General features: G+C 33.7%; 1 protein-coding gene across 1 annotated transcript in view; it reads right to left on the reverse strand.

The window, feature by feature from the left end:
• Nucleotides 1-24818, reverse strand: part of LOC140448271 (uncharacterized) — a 321196-nt gene that overhangs the window by 176229 nt on the left and 120149 nt on the right. Inside the window, exon 3 of the mRNA XM_072541367.1 lies at nucleotides 840-1037. Coding sequence (XP_072397468.1) covers nucleotides 840-1037 — 198 coding nt within the window. The remainder of the gene's footprint in view (nucleotides 1-839; nucleotides 1038-24818) is intronic.

Genomic DNA, 24818 nt, shown 5'->3' on the forward strand with positions numbered 1-24818 from the left:
CAGAAATCAGACGTGGGAGCGTCCGGTACCCTACAAACAGTACAGTCTGTCAAGGCAGATTTGCCTATTCTATTTGTAAAGGTGCCAAAACTACCATGCCCGGTCGGAAACTGCGTCAGGAAGTAGTCTAGTTTCCTGAACTTACATTTCCACCACGGCCTCAAATCGGGAATAAGCTCCTTCGTCCACCTTGTCTTTCTGCTACCATTCGCCCATTGTCTTATCAAGTACTTTTTATACAAAAATTTTTGCGTAATGCGCCTCGTGACCATATGCAAAAAAGACAAAAAAAATCTTTTTCGAGTAAAAAATAGTTCAAAGTGCATGAGAGGTAAGATGGGGGTCAAGAAAAAAGTGAATCAGCGAGTTCAAAATCACGACAAACTCCAAAAATTTTATTTTCTCGGCCTTCTGTCATAAAATTTTTATCTTTTTCTATTTAAATCGTTGTCTCAGATGACAAGGTATTCAAATATGCTATTTTCAAACAACTATTTTAATAATCGAAATCGCATTTCCTCTTCTGCTCTCACAATGTAACTTCTTTAACTTTGAAAACATTTTTAAATATTTGTCCTTTGTCTAGTGTTGTATAAATGTATTATTTTATGTTTATAACACTCATAGAAGTGCTGGATAGCCTACAACTTTGACGAAATGCCCCTGAAGATGCTCTGAGAGCTAAAGTACTTGGGCAATATTTAATAATTAAAAACTGTGCTCTGCATTATATTTGAGTAAAGTTGAAAAAATTAAACACTAAATTTATTTTATCATTTCCAAAAGGTGTATTCTTTAGTCAAACACACAGAATGTAATTATTTACAAAAAGAACATACCCATATGGCAAGCGTGTGGAAATTTCGGCCTTCGCGGCACTTGTCTGGTCCATTCGCCTACAGCTAATAATTCCGGTGCGTCACTAATACGAACGCAGCCTTTCGGCCTGTTTAAGCCTTTATCCGAATACCAGGCTAACGTCGAATCCTCATAAAGAACTACCCACTCCTCGCACCATTTTGGACAAAAGAAGCCGCCTGCAACAAAAAATACTGCTATTATCTATGGATTTAAATTATTCACTGATAAATTTATGTAACAGATATGTAACTAAATTAAATTTATTTAACGTATTTAGTAAAAATGGTAAAATAAGAACAATATAGAGATGTATTAAAAAATATGCTGCTGGTAAGCAGGAAGCAACAGCCTGCTCGACAGTTACGGATAAGTAACATACTAATTGACCATGTAGAATCTTATGTGTACCTTGGCACCAACGTAAATGCAAAATGGGAACAGGCCACAGAAATTAAGGCGAGAATAGAACGAGCTAGAGCAGCATACGAAAAAGCTCCTCATAAGCAGGGATTTGTCTCTTCCCCTAAAACTACGTCTAGTTAAATGCTACATTTTTCCGATCTTACTGTATGGTGTGGAGGCCTGGACGCTGACGGAGACGCTCACGAGAAAACTAGAAGCATTCGAAATGTGGGTGTACCGACGCATTCTTCGTATATCCTGGACCGAACATGTCACCAACATAGAGGTAATCCAAAGAATCGGAAAGGAGAAAGAAATCGTGAATACAATTAAACAAAGAAAGCTTGAATATCTAGGCCACATATTGAGACACGATAAGTACCGTCTACTGCAATTGATTGTCCAGGGAAAAATAGACAGTAAGCGACGGCCAGGCAGGAGAAGACACTCGTGGCTCCAAAATTTGAGGAAGTGGTTCGGGCTCACATCGGTCGAACTATTCAGAAGCGCTGCAAACAAGATCAGAATTGCCATGTTAATAGCCAACGTTCTCAACGGACAGTGCACTTGAAGAAGAAGATTAAAAAATATGACGAACAACAAATCACACTTTAGTTTTCTAGCAAAAAGCAAAGAGTATATATAGTCAATTATATCTTAGCGCAGAAGAGATACCTAATTCTCATTATAGCGGAACCCTGATTATCCGTGGTTCACGGAACCGGACGTGGCACGGATAATCAAACAAAAAAACAGGTTTCTACATAAATCAGATATACTCAAAAACATCAAAAACCATTCTTCATCTTCCTCTTCTTTTTTTTGTATGTAGGCGTAGGCTTTAAAGCCGGTTTCTTCTTCAATATTGGCTTCCTAAATTGTTTAAATTATAGCACCATCTTTTTCTTGGTCTGCCATTACTTTTTCGTCCATTTGGTGACTTATCTCGTGCTATTCGTACTATCCCATCCTCTGGCATTCGACTAATGTGTTCGTTCTACTCCTGTTTCTTCTTTTCCCTGTTATTCGTCGAAGTATTTTCATCTTTGTTGTTTCTAGTAGTCGTCTCGTTATAGATGTATCAGGTCTTGTTTTCGCCGTGTATGTTAATATAGGTCTAATTGCTGCTTTATAGTTTTTGTTTTTGTGTCTTGTCTTAGGTATTTGTTCTACCAGATGGTGTCATTAAGAGATCTCGCCGCTTTACTTGCTTTTAAGCTTTGTTGTCGTACTTCTTCTTCAACATCTCCGTAACTAGTTATATCTATTCTCAGATATATAAATCTTGCTTCCTGCTTTATTATTTTCCCATTCATTTCGATTTTACATCCTAGTTTGTATCTAGATGTTGTCATACATATGGTTTTTTCTACTAATATTATCATATTGTATTTCTTGGCTGTTGTATTGAATATGTGTGTTAATATTTGGAGCTCGTCTTCTGTCTCGGTGATTAATGCGGCGTGGTCTGCATAACATAATATTTGGATTTCTTTGTTCCTCATTCTATAACCATGATCTTTACGTACTGCTTGTTTTATTTCGTCCATTATTATATTAAAGAGAAGTGGGCTTACCGAGTCACCCTGTCTCACTTCGCTTTGTACTGGTATACACTGTGTTAGTTTTCCATTTATCTTTGCCTGTATTCGATTATGGAAGTAGATGTTTTCGAGCAATCAGACATAATCGACTATATAGAGGAGAAGAGACTATCCTGGTACGGCCACGTCAGAAGAGCGGACAGAGGACGCTGGATAAACAAAATCACAGAATGGAGCCCGATTGGAAGAAGAAAGAGAGGAAGACCCCGAAGGTCATTCAGAGATGAAATCGACGAGGCTATGGAGAAAAGAACCCTGCGAGATGGAGACTGGAATGACAGGGAAAATTGGAGAAAACGGTTGAGTGAAGGAAGACAGTGAAAACTGTGGAAATCCTTAGTAGTAGTAGTATGTTTTCGATGGTTTGTATAATATTGATTGGTATGTTTCTTTTATTATGTTTCTTTTATACAGTAGGTGTAAGACGTCTTCGACTTGGATGCAATCGAAAGCCTTTGTCAGATCTATAAATCATAAATATGCTGATTTATTGTACTCGGTGGCCTTTTCTGTGATTTGTCTTAGTACAAGTATGGCGTCTACGCAGGATCTTCCAAATTTAAATCCTTGTTGTTCAGTTTGATAAAGTTGTTAGTTTATTGATTTTGTTGGTTAGGACTTTTGTGGTAAACTTAAGTGCGGTGTTCAGTAGATTTATCCCTATATAATTGTTGGGGTCTTCTTTATCTCTTTCTCTTTCTTGAACATTTATATTATTATGCTGTTTCTCCATGCGTCTGATATTTTGCAGTGCAATATTAGTTTTTGTATACGTTTTGTCATCTCTAGGGTTATACTTTCTCCTCCGTGTTTTAGAAGCTCGTTGTTTATTCCGTCTGGTCCTGGCGACTTTCTATTTTTGAGTGAATTTATGGCTATCTCTACTTCCTGAAAACTTATTTCTATTTCGTGTTTTACTTCAGGTATGTTATTGTGTTAATTATTATTTTTATTTTTTTTTAAACAGTTCCGTCAGGTATCTTTCCCATTCGTTTGCTGGTATGTTATTGTATTCCTTCAATTCTGCCATTTCTTTCCGTTGATTTCTTATGAATCTACACATTTATTTTTGTTTACTGTAAAAGTAGCATTTCATCCTTTTTGTAAACTGTTTCCAGTGTTTCCATAAAAAAAATACAAATAAGAAAAATAAAAACTACGTAGGTATGTAGATTAATTTGCATTTACATAAAGCGGTTATGTATTTTAGGTAGCTCTGCTTTAAAAAAAGTCATTCACATTTGCCTGTCTTTTAAAAAGTCTTCGTTTTGTTTAAATTAACTGACGTATTCTGTGCTAGTTTAAAATATCGACAGGGCCCAAGGATTATTTTTGCTTAAATTAGTTTAATAGTTTTTATCACTTAGTTACTCTTTTGATTGATACCATCCAATCATTTTCTTTCGACTCTCACTTTCGGATGAACTTGGTTGTGAATTGTCTAGCTGATTTAGATCTAGTTCGACAATATTATGTTGCTGAAAACCTGATAACTTAGCTTATTTTTGTCACGCTATGTCCACGTCTCCACTTGGGGGTTATCAATTTGTTCAAACACATCGAAGTTGAGCTCTAATGCAGTCAGTTCAGCTACGTTAGTTTATTCAACGCAGTTTAAATTTTTAGTTTATTCATTTCATGAAATGCAATGAAAGCGTCATATTCAAAAATGTTTTTATCTTCCTCTAGCATCGTTATTTTGTAAAAATTTAATCATTCATAGTGAATGATTTTCAAAATTTTATTAAATGAACTTTATATAACAAGTTCATTATAAATTGCTCAATAATTAGTTGAGCAATAAATAAAACATTGGATGGTAAAAGAAGAACAAAGAAATTTTCATCGTGAGATCTTAGGACTACTTCACTGAAATGAGCACCAGGGTTATCCAGAAAAAGATATGGCAACGTTTTCTTCTTCAAATAAGACTTTACTTCAATAATGAATTTTTTATGGAACCAGTCTTGGAAGTTGGCACAAGTTATCAAGACATATTCCTAGTTATAATATTGAGCTGGGAGGTTCTGCGGTTTCCAGTTCAGAAAATCGCGAGGAGTTTTAGACTTTCCAATCACAGTCAGCTTCAGTATATGGCTGCCAGACGCATTGGCACAACACAACACTCTGATCTGGTCTTTACATTTGTATACACCCGTGCAGTCATCACATTATTTAAAACTAAGGTTTTTGTAGGTATTTAACGAAATTTTAATGACGATATGCTACGCTTGAAAATAGGCATGGCACTGAAAGAAGAAGAACCAATACATACCTACCGAATTCCTTCACTTGTTATTTGCGAAAAAATTTCAAAGCCGTGAGACTTTATATTTATATACAGCAAATTTCTAAGTATCGAGAATTTCTTCGTTGACAAAGTTTTGAAACCCAATAATTGGAATAAATGAGAAAATAAAACGCAGAGTTCCGTTAAAATGAACTACTCAGCCAAAAAAGGTCTTGCTCGTTAAGATTAAGAAATAACCTGTCCTCCGGCTGAAGGATACGCTATGCTTTCCTGCATTTAGTAATTGCATGTGAGCAGTGATCTTTCCATAATGAGGTCAAGGATAATAATTTTTGTTGTGATTGACCAGAAAGGCAATCTTCGGAACGGAAAATGGATTACCGGTGGACTGTTTTGTTGCCGACAGTTGACGATGTGGTTAAAAAAAAAACAGTTTCCGGTAGTTCGACTTTACTTAAGTCTGTCGACGATAAAGAAGTCGTCTTTACTTAATTCTGGCTTACGTCTGTTAGGGTTTTCAGGTTCCGCAAGTACCCCTAACATGACTTAAAGATCACTTATGCCGGCTTAGTTAATTTAAAAATAAAAAAAAATCTTGGTGTCAGTGCCGGTATTCAAAGCTAAACTCTCCAGCTTGTTAAAAATATCACATAGCCGCTGAGCTAAGGCTGCGATAATTCTGGTAAACTAGCCAATTAATTAAACATTCTTGTCCTATTTATCTATTCTCTATACAGCACTTGCTGTCCAATTTTGGACATAGGCCTCCTCTTCCTTCTTCCACGTCTCTCTATTGTAGGCAGTTTGTATCCACTTCGGGCCTGCGTGTTTCTTCAAGTCATCTGACCATCTCATTTGGGGCCTTCCTCTTTTTCGTTTATAACTATATGGTCTCCAGTGTATAATCATCTTATTCCATCTGTCGTCTTTCTGTCTTATGGTATGTCCAACGAACTTCCACTTAAGTTTTGCTATTTGCGTTAATACATCGGTCACTTTTGTTTTGTTGCGGATCCAAGTATTTCGTTTCGTGTCTGATAGCCTGATGTTCAGTATTTGCATTTACATGGCTCTTTGGGCCTTTGCTATTTAAAAAAAATTCATTTATTAGGAATTACTTATTCAATTGAGCTTGGATTATAGAGATATTATGAGAAGGAGCTCCCTGAAACTTGTTGAGTGGTGGATTTTCAAGAAGAATAAGTTAATGATTTACTAGAGGCTAAATAAATCTCTCGTTTACTGCTTCTTCAAAGTAGAAAAAGCATCTGACATTACATTATACTATTAACAGAACAAAGACCATAATTCATTGGAAAAGAAAACAGGCGAAGACGAAGCAGATTCCCACAACAAGAAATAGAAATAACAGATAGGGAAATGAGAACGGCCATAAAAGCAATCAAAAATAAGAAAGCACCGGGACCTGGGGGCATCTCACCTGAGCTTATAAAATACGGATAAAAAAAAATTACACCGGATGATACAATGGATATTTTAGATAGCCATAAATGGAGAACAGCTCCCAAAGGAATGGACGGCGGCATATATGACATCTATATTTAAGAAAGGAGATAGAAAACGAGGCAAAATCGGGGAGGATCAGGCAGGCTTCACGGCAGGAAGATCATGCATAGACCACATATACACACTGGAACAACTGTTGGAAAAGAAGAAAGAAAAAAATAGAGATATACACTTGGCATTCGTGAACCTGAGAAAGGCGTATGACTCTGTACCAAGGTCAGAACTATGGGAGGCAATGTATAAATTAAAAATACAGACGGAACTCATAGAAGCTACAAAAGCTCTGTATAAAGAAAATAAAGTGTCCATTAAAATGGGAACAAGAATCATAGGAGACTTCACCACAACAAAAGGGCTCCTGCAGGGTTGTTCCACATCTCCAACCCTATTCAAAATATACTTAGAGAAAGCCTTGACTACATGGAAAAGAAAATGCGAAGGCATGGGAGTACCGGTACGGGACGAATACCTATATACGTTAAGTTTTGCAGACGATCAAGTAGTGATTGCACAAGACCAAGACGACCTCAGCTACATGATGAAGAAACTACAAGAAGAATATACCAAGGCTGGCCTAGATATTAACCTCGCGAAAACAGAGTACCTATCTACAAGTGAAGAAGACATAGAAGATCTACAGATTGATGACAACGTAACAATCAAAGGAAAGGATAAATTCAAATACCTGGGGTTTATAATCACGAAAAAGGCAACAACAGAGAAAGAAATTACACAAAGATTAGGATAAACAAGAACAGCAATCCAACAACTTAACTCAGTATGGTGGGATAGACACCTAAATATGAAAACAAAAACGCAGATTTATAAAACATTAGTGCGAAGTATTATGACTATGACATATGGGGCTGAAAATTGGATCATAAACAAGAAAAACAGCAGTAAGATAGTAACAACAGAGATGGAATGCCTGCGAAGATGCTGCAGAGTAACAAGAATGGATAGCAGAAGTAATGACGAAATAAAGCAAAGAACATCAATAGAAACAGACATACTAACATATGTAGAACAAAAAAGACTAAAGTGATATGGACATGTAAGAAGAACTAGCGACAGCAGATGGATAAAGAGAATAACCGAATGGAGCTATATAGGAAGGAGGAAAAGAGGACGACCCCGAAAATCCTGGAGGAACGAAGTAGACGACGCTATGAGTAAAAGAGGCGTAACGATGGAGAATGCGACAACAGAGAGAGATGAAAACGGTTGAGCGAGGGAAGGCAGTGAATACTGTAGAATCCCTAAATATATATACATAATTATATAACCCACGCTAAACGTTTAAAGAGCGTTTATAATAGTTTGATGCTTCGTAATTATATGGTACGGATTTGTTGTGGAGAAATAGTAGTAGTTATGATAATTGACACATCCGTTTCTGTGAAACATTGCTTCATCTCTGGAAAAAATAAAATCGAAAAATTTCTTTGTACAACTATTTCTAAACTAGTCTGATTTAAATCTACAACATTTCTAAGTTTTACTGTATTTTGAACACTCAGGTAAATTAACAAAAAGAAAGATTTAATTACAAACAAACATTAATGATCTGTTAATTTTCTCCACAAGTTCTACTTCAAAGGCGAGTATATATACACTTACTGACAGGAGCTACTTTACGGCTATTGTTCTCAAGGGTGTATGTCGCACTGGGTAATGGATTTAACTGTGTAACGACAAATATAACCTCTACTTAGAGTCCTGGTTTTAGTTTTCAAAACAATGAAACACTAAACAATTAGTTAATTAAATACATAATCACAGTTCCATGCAAATTTATATATAAATATATATATATATATATATATATATATATATATATATACATATAAATTTATTTATTTATTTATTTACAAAGCTGAACAGGCCTTGAAGACCTATCCCTAAACTACAATTAATATAATACTTAAATATTATATATATAAACCCCTGTAATTATGGCTAATAAAAGTTATACAACAATAAAAACAAACATTTTAAGGTTTGGTGAATGTTTCTATGTGAATTTTTGTTGATTATTGAAAATTAAATGATCTGGATAATATTTTAGTAGGAATTGCAGATCACAATCCACTTATAGCCAAAATTACACTCACCCTTAAAAATATTAAAAGACATCAAAGAATCCCTACAATAGACACAAGAAAACTTAAAGAACCTAAAGTAAAAGAATGCCTCCAACAAGAACTGCATGTGAACTGCAACAAATTGAACACAAACACCAACGATATTGACGAGTACTGGAATCGACTAAAAGATTGTCTACTGGAACCCTGTAAAGAAATATTAAAGACTTTCTCAAGGAGAAAAGAGGAATGGATGAATGACGAGATACTCAATATGATGGAACAACCGAGACAATTTAAAAACAAGGATATCAATAAATACAGAGAGATAAACCACGAGATTAGAAAGACGATAAAGCAGGCAAAAGAAAAATACTTTGAAGAGCAATGCAAAGAGATCGAAGACCTTCAAAATAAATATGATCTGTTTAACCTACACAAGAAAGTCAAAGAACTGGCAGGACTAAGAAAACAAAATCCCACTTGTGCAATTCTGGATAGACACGGTACTGCTATAACACATACGGACGAGAAAATACAAAGATGGGCAGAATATATCGATGAATTGTTCGATGATGAAAGAGGAGATCTGGAGCACATAGAACTTACGTCAGAAGAAATAGGTCCATATATTACAAAAGAAGAAATATTGCACGCATTAAAAACAATGAAGAGCGGTAAAAGCCCTGGACCTGATATGCTTCCTATAGAAATCCTAAAAATTCTAGATGAGAAGCACATTGATGTTTTAGTGACACTTTTGAACCAAATTTATAGTTCAGGCGTATTACCCAAAGAGTGGTTGACATCTATTTTTATTTGTCTCCCTAAAAAGAAAAACGCAAGAGAATGCAGCGATTACCGCACCATTAGCTTAATGTCTCATACGCTAAAGTTACTACTTAAAGTCATCCATAACCGAATATATCACAAACTGGACATAGACGTTAATAATACACAATTTGGTTTCCGCAAAGGCCTAGGAACACGTGAAGCTCTTTTTTCACTTAATATACTAATACAAAGATGCCTGGACGTCAATCAAGATATATACGCATGTTTTATTGACTATAATAAAGCATTCGATAAAGTACGACATGAACATTTAATGAATGTCCTGAAATCAAAGAAGATTGACTACAACGACCTCAGGATCATATCAAATTTATACTATAAACAGCGAGCAAAAGTACGTGTTAACGAACAGCTGTCAGAAGAAATTGAAATTAGATGTGGAGTAAGACAGGGATGCGTATTGTCGCCAATTATTTTCAACGCCTACTCCGAAGAGGTCCTGAAAAAAGCTCTTGAGGGTGAAACAGCTGGAATAAAGGTAAATGGAGTTCCCATTAACAACATTAGATATGCGGACGACACTGTGATTTTAGCCGAAAACATTGAAGATCTTCAGAGACTGGTGACCAGAATAGCAGAGTATGGAAAAGAGTATGGTCTAACAATGAATGTCAAGAAGACGAAATTTATAAGAATATCGAAAACTCAAAGAAATAACGAGAGTCTTCTAATAAACGAAACCAACGTCGAACAAGTGGACAAATATGCATACCTGGGAACAATGATTAACTCCACAAATGATTACAATCAGGAGATAAAAATAAGAATAGAAAAGGCTAGAGCAAATTTCAACAAAATGAGAAGAGTTCTATGTACCAGGGATTTAAAACTGGAACTAAGAGTTAGGTTGGCGAGGTGCTATGTTTTTTCGACCTTATTTTATGGAATGGAATCTTGGACCTTGAATGCGACATCAATAATAAAACTGGAATCATTTGAGCTGTGGGTGTACAGAAGAATTCTGAAAATATCATGGACAGAACACGTCACAAACAAAGAGGTTCTGAGAAGGATGAACAAAGAAATGGAAATTTTAAATTCAATAAAAACAAAAAAATTAGAATATCTCGGACATATTACACGTGGAGAGAAATACACCTTGCTCCAACTGATCATGCAGGGAAAGATCCAAGGAAAGAGAAGCATAGGGAGGCGTCGAATGTTATGGCTACACAACCTGAGAGAGTGGTACGGATGTACATCAAATAAACTTTTCAGAGCAGCCGTCTCAAAAGTTCGAATAGCTATGATGATTGCCGACCTCCGCCGCGGAGATGGCACTTGAAGAAGAAGAAGAGGAATTGCATTGGTAAATGATCAATCGACAAAAGTGTTATTTAAAACATGCGAACATCTTTTGAAACCATTGTTTATCGTCGTTATTGTATCGGCTGTTGAATTTGTGTTCGATTGCTTTGTTTTAATAGTTTTCGTACTTAATTTGTTAATTAGTTTTTGATTGTGAAGTAAGACAGAATATTAGGTTAAAGTAAGACAATTTGCCGTATATTTCGTCAATTTTATTATGTATTGTTCAATTTGAAAAACTTGTTTCCAATTTTTGAGCATTTCTAAAGTAAAAATTAACTAAATTGTCCCTTTTAAAATTATTGTTAATGTCTAACAAAATAATATACTAAAATAATTAAAAGTTAATAAAAGCCAAAGCTCTAGTAGAATCAATTTCACCGAAAATTAAGCTGTAGTCTACAGTAACCCATATTTCAATATTTTTGTTACAGATTAAGTAATGTTGACAAAATGTACTCTGCGTATTACGTGAAAATTGGGACCCAAAGAGTATATGGATATTTTCTAATCCCCTTCCAAAAGTTTAGAATTAATTTTGCAGCTGTCTGTGGCTCTGATTACAGTTCTGGAGTTAAAGCGCTGTCTGATCTGAAACTATTAACAAGCTCTAAAGTTTTCAAAGCTTGAATACATCTACAAATAATTAGCTAAGAATTAGGACTTGATATCATGGGTTATTGCAACTTCTGTAAGGTAACAAAAGCTTTGTGGTACAATAACTGTCGTTTGCGGAAGGTTTGAGGAAGTTATAATGTTTCATTATACACTGCTGACAGTAGTAACTTGATATTATTGTAAGAAAAAGTACTGTAAAAATATTATGATTTATATGTTTAATAAAAAATGGAATATGCATATGATAAAGTACGAAAGTACTTTTCGAGGGATACGAGATTTTAAAGAACTTAAAGTTAAGTAGCTGATAATCAATCATATGAAAATAATATAGACAACAAAACCTATTTTCGTGCTGACAATTTGTCGTATATAATAACATAGAGAGAAAATTTTGCCGGCAATATTTTCAACTGGTATGAAAGTTTGTTGCCTGGCTATTTTCGCAAAATTAAATTTTGACAGTTAAATCAAGAGACGTCAGACGAGTGATTTTGTCAAAATTTCTTCTTCTTCTTCGGCTTTTCCCATTATGGTTCGCCGTTTTTATCCTCCACAGCACTCCATTCTCCCAGTCACCTTCTCTGAGGTCTCTACATCGAGTTAGAATCTATGGAGAGGGCATCACGTGCCTAAAAACGACCTCACTTCGGCCATATTATTAAGATTGTTTTGAAACTTTTGACAGATCGTATATGTTTGTTTACGTTTGTTGTTTTTCGAATATTTTTAGTTTTATAATACTTTTATAGAAACTGTAATAATATATTGTGATAGTGCATAATAATGGTTTCTTGTTCTCAACGTAGTTGCAGTAGCAGGAGCAATGTTAATAAAAAATCTTCAGGAATAACGTTCGTCAGGTTAGTATACAAATATGTAAACAAGGTAATGGCCCGTACTTCAGAGAATAAATTAATAGTATTTGACTGTATTAATTTATCTTTATGTATAATATATCGTGTTTTTAGTGTTTACCGCGGGATAAATAAATCATAGTTTATTAAAAATGTATTGCACTTTTTTAGATTATGATTAAATCTTCTGAATAACTAGTCATATTTTTATAGTACATAGTTTTAATATTATTGAGTCCGGCCATGATACCACCGCCATATTGGTATCATCGTTAGCCACGCCTACATACGCCGTTTTTAATATGCTCATAGCTTCTTCACAGATTCTAACTCGATGGCATTACGCCATGTTTTGAAAAATACAATTTTATAACAAGTTTTAAATTTTCCTTTTAATGTAGTCATAACTTTTATTTATATTTTGCATTTGAATGTTTTGTGTACCATTTGTTTGTAGTTTTTTACCTTGTTGCTACAATTACTAATAATAAATAAAATAATGATAATTTATCAGTATATTTAATTTTTTTTAATTTTTAAAAAATCTTAAAGCAACAAACTTATAGTTACTTGTACTTGTACTTCTACTTAATTGTAAATACAGTTCTAAATAGACTGTACTGATACACTGCGCGAACCGTATTTATACGCCATAGTACTTCATCGACTGACTGCGGCCGTGTTGATGTTGGGCATGAAACTGTCACCTCGGGGGAACAAATAAGGGTCTAACCACCTTCTGATATCCCCGGGTGCTCTGTAGAGGGCTCGAATATACTGTCGAGAGCTCCTCTACTTAAGTCCATTTTCGAGTTATGGACTTGGAAAATATTTATCTTTGGTGTCTTGCCTTGAAAAAGGCAAGATATTTCTTAAATGACAATTTCTTCGTCGAAATAAAACGCCAAGTTAAGTTGAAACAATTCTTAACCACAGAGTATGGAAAATAAATGCAGGAAGCAGGGCCCCGAGAGCACTAAGCTTTCGGAGAGCCCGTGAGGGACTGACCTGGCTGACCTGAAAATCGAAAATATTTATATGCGCTGTTCGAGCGATAAATAGGGATTTCCAGGTCAAGAGCCAATGGAAAAATTCGAGGCGGGGCGATGCGCATCGAAATGCGCACTAGTCCACAGACTATGGCGTTCGATGACAAAACAGCCGTACCAGAAATCATACTACTTTTATAACTAGCCGCAGTGAAAAGGTTAACAGGTAAGGCAAGCCGTTTTATTCAATAGTAATGACATAGCTGTACGGAGCATTAAAGTTTGTAGCATTTTCATTTCACCCCGCATATCATAAAAAGTGGAAAAGATTCTTAATCTTACATACATTTACCATTCATCCCTTTTGTCATTATCGTTGTTTGCTTGAAAAATAACTTACAGACGAAACAGTAAAATAAGTCGTTGTTTTCAGTATATGCCAACCAATCTCTTTTAACTATTTCCTTGCTATTGATTGCTCTGTAGAGAAACATAATAGTTAATTTTCTTGTGATTTGTTTTGACCATTTATTGCATTGAATAGAATATGATTGCAAAGGTATATTTATTGAAAAATCGGTAAGATAGTTTCTAAACAAATTCAGATTTCTGCTTTACTCTGGAGCCTTCTAAAAATTGCAAGGCATAGCCAGACGTTGATAAAGATGTTAATAGAGACATGGGGAATCTAAAATTTGCATTCCACGACATGTCTCCTCAACTAAGCAGAAATCTTTAACGAATTTGTTTCTTGTACTCATACAGAGTAGATCCGAATAAAAATGAAAAAGACAGAAAAGATTTGATTCCACGTACAAAGCGTCTATGTATCTGTTGATACGTATTTCGACTTAATAAGTCTCATTAGAACAGTTATTCATAGCCGTTCTTAACGTGAAAAATGATCTTCCCTGTCTTATTAGGAAGCAACAATAAAATGGCTTCGTTATGGACGCAATAGCGACATCTGATAGAAAAATCGGTAAGATAATTTCGAAACAAATTCAAATTTCTGCTTTAATCTGGAGCCTTCTAAAAATTGCAAGGCATAGCCAGACGTTGATAAAGATGTTAATCAAATCTTTTCTGTCTTTTTCATTTTTATTCGGATCTACTCTGTATGAGTACAAGAAACAAATTCGTTAAAGATTTCTGCTTAGTTGAGGAGACATGTCGTGGAATGCAAATTTTAGATTCCCCATGTCTCTATTAACATCTTTATCAACGTCTGGCTATGCCTTGCAATTTTTAGAAGGCTCCAGATTAAAGCAGAAATCTGAATTTGTTTCGAAACTATCTTACCGATTTTTCTATCAGATGTCGCTATTGCGTCCATAACGAAGCTATTTTATTGTTGCTTCCTAATAAGACAGAGAAGATTATTTTTCACGTTAAGAACGGCTATGAATAACTGTTCTGATGAGACTTATTAAGTCGAAATACGTATTAACAGATACATAGACGCTTTGTACGTGAAATCAAATCTTTTCTGTATTTTTCATTCATATTCATATTCATGTATATTTATTGATTTTGGCGAATATTTTATAAATATATTAGTCTCGCATGGCATCTGTTAAGTATTCTAGCCATAATGCAATATGATTTAAAATACTCATTTAATTTAGTTTCATCATTACTTTGGAATGATTTTAAATTTTATTTTTTGTTTCATCCTTAAAATCGGAATTGCTTGGTTTCCCTACTAGTTTTTTAGCAGAATATTTTTGGATGCAGATGATGTTTCTGGAAATTAAGCAGGTAAAATTTGTAAAAACGATGACGATTGTTGTAATTCTTCTCCATCTCCAGTTAAAAATTTGTATAAAAATCTTTTTATTTGTTTTGACACTTTATCTCGATCTGCTTTTTGTTTTCTTTTTTCACCCCCACTTAAATGTTTATGGGAACTCATTTTGACGACTACATACTAAAGGGAAAGGAGAAAATGATCTTTTATTAATTTTTTTTACTTAATATCACAATCACAAACAAAATTACAATTTGTGGTATTTTATATTATATATTATTCTAAATAAATAATGTAATACTTTCATAAAAACTTTAGGAATTCCAGAAAGTATTAACTATGAATCCTAAACAATATATTTTCAATAGTCTATCTTGCAAGACATTTTTACAATGTAGATACTTGAACTTCATGGCCTGGCCATGACGAGATTACTTCCTTTATGTAATGTTCTATGTTTACTTAGTTTATAAAGATAGTTATGGTATAACATTTTTTTGTAAACAGAAATATTTGGTTTTTTTCCTATTGTTTATTTGGACAACAAAGAAATAATTAAGTGATTAATAATATATATTAAATTTCCTTTTCGGTATTGCCCCAATGCCGTCCGAACTAACAAATCTATGTCTCAAATACAAAACAATCTGGTATATACTCCATTGGCGAAGTAGGGTTTAGTTAGATCCGCCACAAACATTCCGATATTACACAGTTATATAGTTTGCGCCACCTCTGACAAAACTATGTAGAGATACTCAGAGCCTGATAATAGTTCCGATTGAATTGGATCCTAGCGAAGCCGTCAAACTTTCACAATAGCAGACTTCGTCTTGAATCTTTTATGTTCGATTTTACAACGCCATAAAGCGACTGAAGCGGCATGGACATATATTTTGGTAGTAATATTTTTTTACAAACTGTTTTTCAGTTCACGAGGATGTGATATTGGGAAGGCCAAGGGTAGTTTGTTAGTTTCTTTTGTGCTTTGTTATGAGAATTGCCGGATGTATAAAAGTTGATAAACTAGTTTGATAAATGTATTTTGGAAATGAATTTTTTCTATTTCCTGGTTTCCATTCGTAACATAATTGGTTACGAGCATAAATAGTTTTTGTTTATATTAGAATATTAAATATATTTTATATAAAAATATTTACATCTTCAGTAATTACGAGTTCAGCACTAGTCTCACTTGTCAACCAATTTGAATCGCAACAGATCTTGCCTTGATCGACAATTTTTACATTTTTCATTCTTTTAGCACAGCTGGGGTGAGATAAGAAACAATTCACACATTTTAGCCCATTACTCATTTTTTAAGCACAGTGAATGCACAAGCAACTTAACACGTCCTTCTCAGTCGACGCCATCTTGACATGTAATATAAATATACCGCCAGTCGATAAGGGGAAAATCGTTTGGAGCATTCCAGGAAGGTCAGTACCACCACCACTATACAAGCGGCGTCATTTTAAAATATATCACGGCTCGGTCCTTGTAGTTTCGGGTTAAGTAGGGGAGGGTATTTGGGACGCATCACTAACCCATACTTTAAATTACTATATACTTAATATGTGTGTTGTATATTTTGTATTTGTTGAAAAATTCATCTTGCCATTAATATATCATACGTTTTCGCCATTTGCGCTATTTTGTAATAAAATTGAATATTTTTCCATAAAGAAAAAGAAAGATTTATCGTGACAACTGCCTTGTAGTCAAGTTTTTATTCATGAGTAAAGTTTGAACTAACAAAAGGCAGGACGCCTCACGAATTTAGTTTAAAATTTCAACAAATTCAGAACTCGAAAGTGACGAACAACGTTCAGCAAATGACCATCTGTTTGTTTTCAACCCGCTTCAGTGAAACACACTCTAACTTTATGACAATCACAACTAAGGGGTTACAAATTTTATGCCAGTCACGATTTGGTTAACAACTTGAATACAAAGTGGATAACCTTAAAATTATCAAACAACGGGACACCTGCAAACAGTCAATAGAAAGTTAAGAGTCTCTTGTTGAAGGAGTTATATTTATGATAATTTTTGAATTTTAGCTAGGCGCTGTTTGTGATTACTGGTAAAATTATAAAAAACTTGTATATAACAGCGGGTCAATTATTGTATATATCTGAAGTTATATCTGAAGTAGTTCGTAATATATTTAGCAAAAACATAGCAACAGCACGACTAACACGAAAGTGTTCAATAAATTCACAATTATTGTAACTTGACACCATTTCCTCAAGATAATTCGTATTTTCAGGCCGTATTCGTTCATCTAGAATTTCTAACAAATCTTCATTCGATGACAATTCTTCAAGTCACACTTCTTGGTCAGACGGAGAACTTATATATTTTTTTCTCTTTATAAGTTAATTATTCAATCATAGTTACATCACGTTTAATTACCATTTTGGATATTTAGTCCAAAATGTTATACCATAACTATCTTTATAAACTAAGTAAACATAGAACATTACATAAAGGAAGTAATCTCGTCATGGCCAGGCCATGAAGTTCAAGTATCTACATTGTAAAAATGTCTTGCAAGATAGACTATTGAAAATATATTGTTTAGGATTCTTAGTTAATACTTTCTGGAATTCCTAAAGTTTTTATGAAAGTATTACATTATTTATTTAGAATAATATATAATATAAAATACCACAAATTGTAATTTTGTTTGTGATTGTGATATTAAGTAAAAAAAATTAATAAAAGATCATTTTCTCCTTTCCCTTTAGTATGTAGTCGTCAAAATGAGTTCCCATAAACATTTAAGTGGGGGTGAAAAAAGAAAACAAAAAGCAGATCGAGATAAAGTGTCAAAACAAATAAAAAGATTTTTATACAAATTTTTAACTGGAGATGGAGAAGAATTACAACAATCGTCATCGTTTTTACAAATTTTACCTGCTTAATTTCCAGAAACATCATCTGCATCCAAAAATATTCTATTTTACGGTTTCGTCTGTAAATTATTTTTCAAGCAAACAACGATAATGACAAAAGGGATGAATAACTGGTAAATGTATGTAAGATTAAGAATCTTTTCCGCTTTTTATGATATGCGGGGTAATATAAAAATGCTACAACCTTTAATGCTCTGTAGAGCTATGTCATTACTATTGAATAATAATATTGATACTATCATAAATTTGGTCTTATCTGTGTTGATGTCGGAGATTTAACGGCAGTTATTTATGTTGTCTTTAAATTTTTTTATGGACAAGTATATCTACACCTGCTCGTGCTCGTTCTTCTTTCTTCACTTCACTGTATGTTAGAAAATATTGGTAATACTCTCTTTGGCATTTACCTTTCTTCTCAGTTTCTTGGATTGCACAAATGTCTATGTTTTTATTTATCATTTCTTCTATTATCTCTTGGTCTTTATTGTTGAAAAAAGTACATGTACAGTTCAATGTACATTTTTGTTGATTATTGAAAATTAAATGATCTGGATAATATTTTAGTAGGAATTGCGATCGCGATCACGATCAAGTAGTGAGTGCACAAGACCAAGACGACCTCAGCTACATGATGAAGAAACTACAAGAAGAATATACCAAGGCTGACCTAGATATTAACCTCGCGAAAACAGAGTACCTATCTACAAGTGAAGAAGACATAGAAGATCTACAGATTGAAGACAACGTAACAATCAAAGGAAAGGATAAATTCAAATACCTGGGGTTTATAATCACGAAAAAGTCAACAACAGAGGAAGAAATTACACAAAGATTAGGGCAAACAAGAACAGCAATGCGACAACTTAACTCAGTATGGTGGGATAGACACCTAAATATGAAGACAAAAACGCAGATTTATAAAACATTAGTAAGATAATATGAGCAGCAATATGAGTAAGAGAGGACTGAACGATGGAGAATGGAACAACAGAGAGAGATGGAAACGGTTGAGCGAGGGAAGGCAGTGAATACTGTAGAATCCCTAAATATATATATATATATATATATATATATATATATATATATATATATATATATATAAATATATATATAGTTTCTTTTGGCAGTTTATCTTCTGGCTTTATTCTATGGCTTATATTATAATGTTATTCAGGGTGTTGACATTTAGGTCTGTACTCTTATTGCTTTCGAGAAAGATGTTGATATGTTTTTCAAATGCATTTATATTATCAGGCTCTGACAAGGATGTTCAGGTATGATAAGAGGTAAAAATTAGGTTGTTATCTAATAGACCATACTTTATATTGTGTCCCATATTACCTTTCTTATTCTCTATCATTTAGAATAGTAATATTTACTCTCACCAAATACTAAGTAATTTAAAAATAAGTTAAAAAAATATTAAATAGCTGTGTACAATATAGTTATAAGTTTAGATAAGATTATAAAGTTAGTCTCAATATTATAATAATTCTCGTACTTTTAGATTTATTCTGTCATAAATGTTAGGAACTCAAAAGTTAAACAGAATTTATTTTTCTCTATTGCTTTTACAGATTTCCTTTTAGATAACTAGAATATTTCTTATTAACTTAGTCAGGTAATTGCCAATCTTAAGTAAACAAGTTTTAGATTAAACTAATAATTGCTCAAAATATATTTAAAAGCTTTTAAACTGAACACAAAATTAAAGGATGAAAGGCTTTAAAATTGAAATTAGAGTCCTGAGCCCAACTCCTTTCGAATACTTTATCTGATATCTTTCCCAGTAACTCTGAATACAAACTCTTATTACGTTTGCTCAAGAAAACAAACACTCGAAAACTTTCAAAATTGATTTTTAAATTTTAACTTGACTGTTAGAAGAAAAGCGATTCGACCCGCAAATAATATATATTTTGAACCTTAGAAATTTTACATCGGATATAGATCTTTAAAAAACTTACCTAAATAAACAAAAATATTTAAATTTTTATTTTACTTTCAAATTTGCTCTGAGTAGTTTTATTATTTTGCAACTGGCAAATATTTTTGAGTCTCTCCGTTGAAGAACTAATTAGTCATGCATATCTAATAGTTATTTAACCAACAAGTGTATTAATAAGGGCGATTAACAATTGAGATATTTTAACGCGTGAGCGAAGCGAGAGCGTTAATGTTCGAGATTGTTAATCGCCATTTTAATTCACGAGTTCGTTACAAAACTTTTCTGTCATCTGAAAATCTGCTGTATCTGCTGTATAGCATTTTGACAAATTTATATTTAAGTCTTCTTGGACCTCTGTAAATTCTGTGATAGAAGAAGAAATTCTGGTGGAGTTAAATTAAACTCTTTGTCAATATCCATCCTTTGATTTTTCAAATACACAGAATTTTAAACAATAAAGTAAATAATGATATACAATGACACAAACGACAGATAGTACTAACAGCGGCTACTTCATTTTAAATTAATTTTTTAGTGGGAATATAAATAGGTATATGTTTGGTTGCTTACACCACAGGTCACTGCCAATCACAGAGCGGTAAATTAATTTATGCAAGCAATGTACGAGTATGTTGTGTTGCCTATAATAAAATCGTTCATTAATAGAAAATCATTCATTAATAGTGGTCATTAATCAATGATTTTAAGGGTGTTAAAATTGATCATAAATGGACGGTCGACGGAAAATTATATTATGTACTAAAGGATAGTGTTCTTAAATATTTTCGAATGCGCGACCCCTTTAATAGTAAAAAATCGACTGGAGGACGGGTGTACTTGCGGACAGATCAATAGTAGCCATCAATTTTTTAATTATCTAATATTTATATTAAGGCAAGGACGTAAATTAAGGCCACATTAAGGTTTAAATGTCCGTAATATTTTATTCAGCAAAAAAATGGGGGGAAAAGTCTTGTATACGTATTGCTTAACATTTTAGCTATCGACTTTAACGATAAATAAAGAAATATAATGAAAAACATCACGAGTATGCTACAAACGTTTTTACATCAACTAGAAGAATGATCGCAAAATTGTGGATTTCAATTTTCTACAGAAAAAACACAATTTATACTATTCACAAAGAAAAGCTACCGTAATCACTCTCCACTCTCACTATTTAACAAGCCTCTAGTTCGAAAAAATAATGTAAAATTTCTAGGAATGACATTCGACCAACATCTAAATTAGAAAGAACATATTAAAAAATTGGCAATCGAATGCCAAGCAAGACTTAATATCCTTAAATCACTATCTAAAAAAGGCTGGGGGGCAGATAGACAAACTATGCTCTCTCTCTACAGAACTCTAATCAGATCTAAATTAGACTATGGCGCGATAGGATATTCATCGGCTACTGAGTCTTCCCTTAAAATTTTAGATTCAATACACAATACTGCACTCCGCATTGTCTTGAGAGCTTACAGAACCACAACAATAGAAAGCATGTATTGTGAAGCAGCTGAACCATCACTATATCACAGAAGAATGTACTTAAAGTTAACCTATGCAATTAAATCAAATGCAAATCCTAACAACCACACCTTCAAATATGATCACCTTAACCGATTATCAACATGTTTCTCCAATAAACCACGTCTACATAAACCTTTCTACCACCGAATCAAAATGGATCTCTCATCTCTGAACACCATCTTACCTCCTTGCTTTCCCGTTAGTTTTGAACCTGCTGCACCATGGACTTTGGGAGTACCTAAAATAATAACTACCCTAACATCATTGGACAACACACTACTAACCATAGTATAATACATCAAAATCTGCAAAACTTATTGTCAAAGTATACAAATTTCTCTCAAATTTATACAGATGCTTCAAAAACAACAGATGGCGTGGGAGCAGCAGTTATATCCTCTAATATGTGTCAAAAATATAAGTTGCCAATACACTATAGTACTCTTAATGCAGAATTATGTGCCATATACGAGGCACTCAAATATATTTTATCGTCACCAAATCAGAAATATATAATTTTGACTGATTCACTAAACTCACTACAATCTATAGGAAGAATATACCCAGAGAATCATATTCTTGAAAAAATAAAACAAAATCTGATAGAGACAGAAAATTGTAATAAGGAGGTAATCTTTATTTGGATCCCATCACATAATGGTATTAGAGGTAATGAAGAAGCAGATAAGTGTGCGCGTGATGCCGTCAATTCAGCTGACTCTATTATTGTGAAATACGTGGTAGCTAGTGATGTTTCAAGTGTTATCAAATCGCGGATCCTAAGTGAGTGGCAAAACCGGTGGGAATTTTCAGTGTCCAATCTTCGGAATATTAAACCGGACATTAAACCATGGAGATGTCTCCCCACTAAAAGAAGGGATCAAGTGACAATAACTCGTCTTAAATTATGTCATACCAGTGCCACGCACAAGTTCTTAATTACTAAAGAATCCGAACCAAAATGTGAGCAGTGTAACGTTAAACTCTCGGTGAAACATGTTGTTGTAGACTGCCCAGTTTTGTCCACAGCAAGAATCAATTATGGTATCTCAATAAACTTAGAGAAAGCACCTGGTGCAAATTGTTTATTCACAAATATGTTAAACTACTTAAAAGCTATTAATTTTGTTAATATATAATATATTTAATATTGTAAATCTGATTCTCGCTAATAACCTTCGGGTTGATGCGAATTTGTAGATAAAAAAAAAGAAATATAAAGGTTTAACATTGTATAAACAGTTGACCTTATTTGAAACTGGTAACTTAATAAGGACTAGTTTTGTGTTTTAAAGAATTTTACGTGGATAATAAATTTTCAACCGAAGAATTAAAGAATAAATACAATATAAAGGTTTAGTGAAAGAAACTTTTATTCATATTAAAAGCAAAAATTTGTCAATAAATATATCCTTGTCGTCTTTTGTTAATCCTATACATTCCTCGTGGATATACTTATTACAACAAACACACTTGCGCATATCAGCCACTCTATCCTCATCACACAAGAAACAGTACCATGAATTTTTTTTTAAATTCGGTTTTGGTTTTTCTGAGCTATGAAATTGTGCAGTAAATAAATCTCTGGTAACTTCTTGTGCTTTCGCATTAAAGGCCTGTTGACGTTTTTTGTTGATACTTTTAACTCAGCAAACCAATGGAATTAAAACTTGCATTTAATTCGTCACATGGTTCTGTCTGACTTATTTTTGCAACACTATTTTGCAACACTCTCTGGAAGCTGCACCAGTTGTGTAAGACCCAGATAATTCACTGTCTTCATCTGAGATGTAAGTTTGAAAAACTTTGGTCAGTCCTTTTTTTCTATTCTGCTGGTTCTCGGGAAATTTTATTCACACTATCTTCTTTCACTGTAATTCAATATAATTTTAGAAGGACAATATACATAATTAATTTAGGATATCAAACGACTCATAGCAGATGCATTATTTATTTCAAAATATGTATAGGTACCTACCTAACAATATTTAATTATTTAATCAAAGACTATGTTGAAGGAAACATACTTCTAAACAAATTCAGTGATGCATAAAATTCAATAAAAAATTAACAATTTATGATAAAAGAATTGGCATCTCAGGACCGTTGGACATACCTTGCCCGGATAAGGGTTAAGTAGGTACAATGGTTGTATAGAATTTCTCCTCAAGCAATAATACAATAACAAATTGTTGTCATCTTCATCTTCTTGCAGTAAAACTTGCAGCATTTTGTAATCCATATTTTTTATGTAATGCCCAACCTGAACTTTTTTATGCCGCCACGTAACAAAGTAGCTGCTGCCGTATGCAGTCATTGTCAGAATCGTACCTTTGGTAAGCTATTTATTATTTGCTTTTAATATTTACGAAAAGCATAATGACTAAAAATAGAGGTATTAGTGTGACGAGCTCTGTGGGCCGGTTGTACGGCAGAATATTAAAGAAGAGGGTTAAAAGACAGATACAAGATATTGGAGAACAAAGCGGCTTTCGTACCGGGAGATCCTGCCTTGATAATATATTTATCCTACGACAAATAATTGAAAAGCGTGTCGAAAGAAGTAGAGAGACCCATTTGGTATTTATAGACCTTGAGAAAGCATATGATAGTGTCCCGTTAAAGAAAATGTTTGAGGTCCTCGAAAGGTCCGGATTGGATTCGACGTATATCCGAGCGATATATAAATTGTACGAAAATGCAGTTAGTTGTGTAAAAATTGGAACCAGAACCTCAAATGAATTTAAAGTCACTAAAGGCCTAAAGCAAGGATGCTGTTTGTCACCGACACTCTTTAAAATATACGTCCAAGAAGCATTGATGAATTGGAGAAATAAATGTAGATTTATGGGCATCGAAGTGGGACAAGAAACTCTGTATACATTGTTGTTTGCGGATGGTCAGGTGGTGGTTGCAACCGATGAGGAAGATATAAATTATATGAATCGAAAATTATTTGAGGAATATGCCAAATGGGAGCTAACTGTAAACATAAGCAAAACAGAATATTTAAAAATTGAAGGAAATACCACAGATCTGAGACTTGAAAACGCAGTCATAAAAGGCTGCAACCAGTATAAATATCTAGGAAGCACCATATCAGCAGATGGCAGAGTTAAGATAGATGTACAAAACCGAATAACCCAAGGAAAAAATGCACCCGAATACTGAATTTATTACTGTGGTCTAATAAAATAAAGATGCATACCAAACTTCGCGTATACAGAGCAATTGTAGAACCAATTACCACATATGGTGCCGAATGTTGGACGATGAGAAAGAATGAACGAGATAAAGTAGACGTTGT

Source organism: Diabrotica undecimpunctata, chromosome 8 (genome assembly GCF_040954645.1).
Source record: "Diabrotica undecimpunctata isolate CICGRU chromosome 8, icDiaUnde3, whole genome shotgun sequence".
Classification (NCBI taxonomy): Eukaryota; Metazoa; Arthropoda; class Insecta; order Coleoptera; family Chrysomelidae; genus Diabrotica; species Diabrotica undecimpunctata.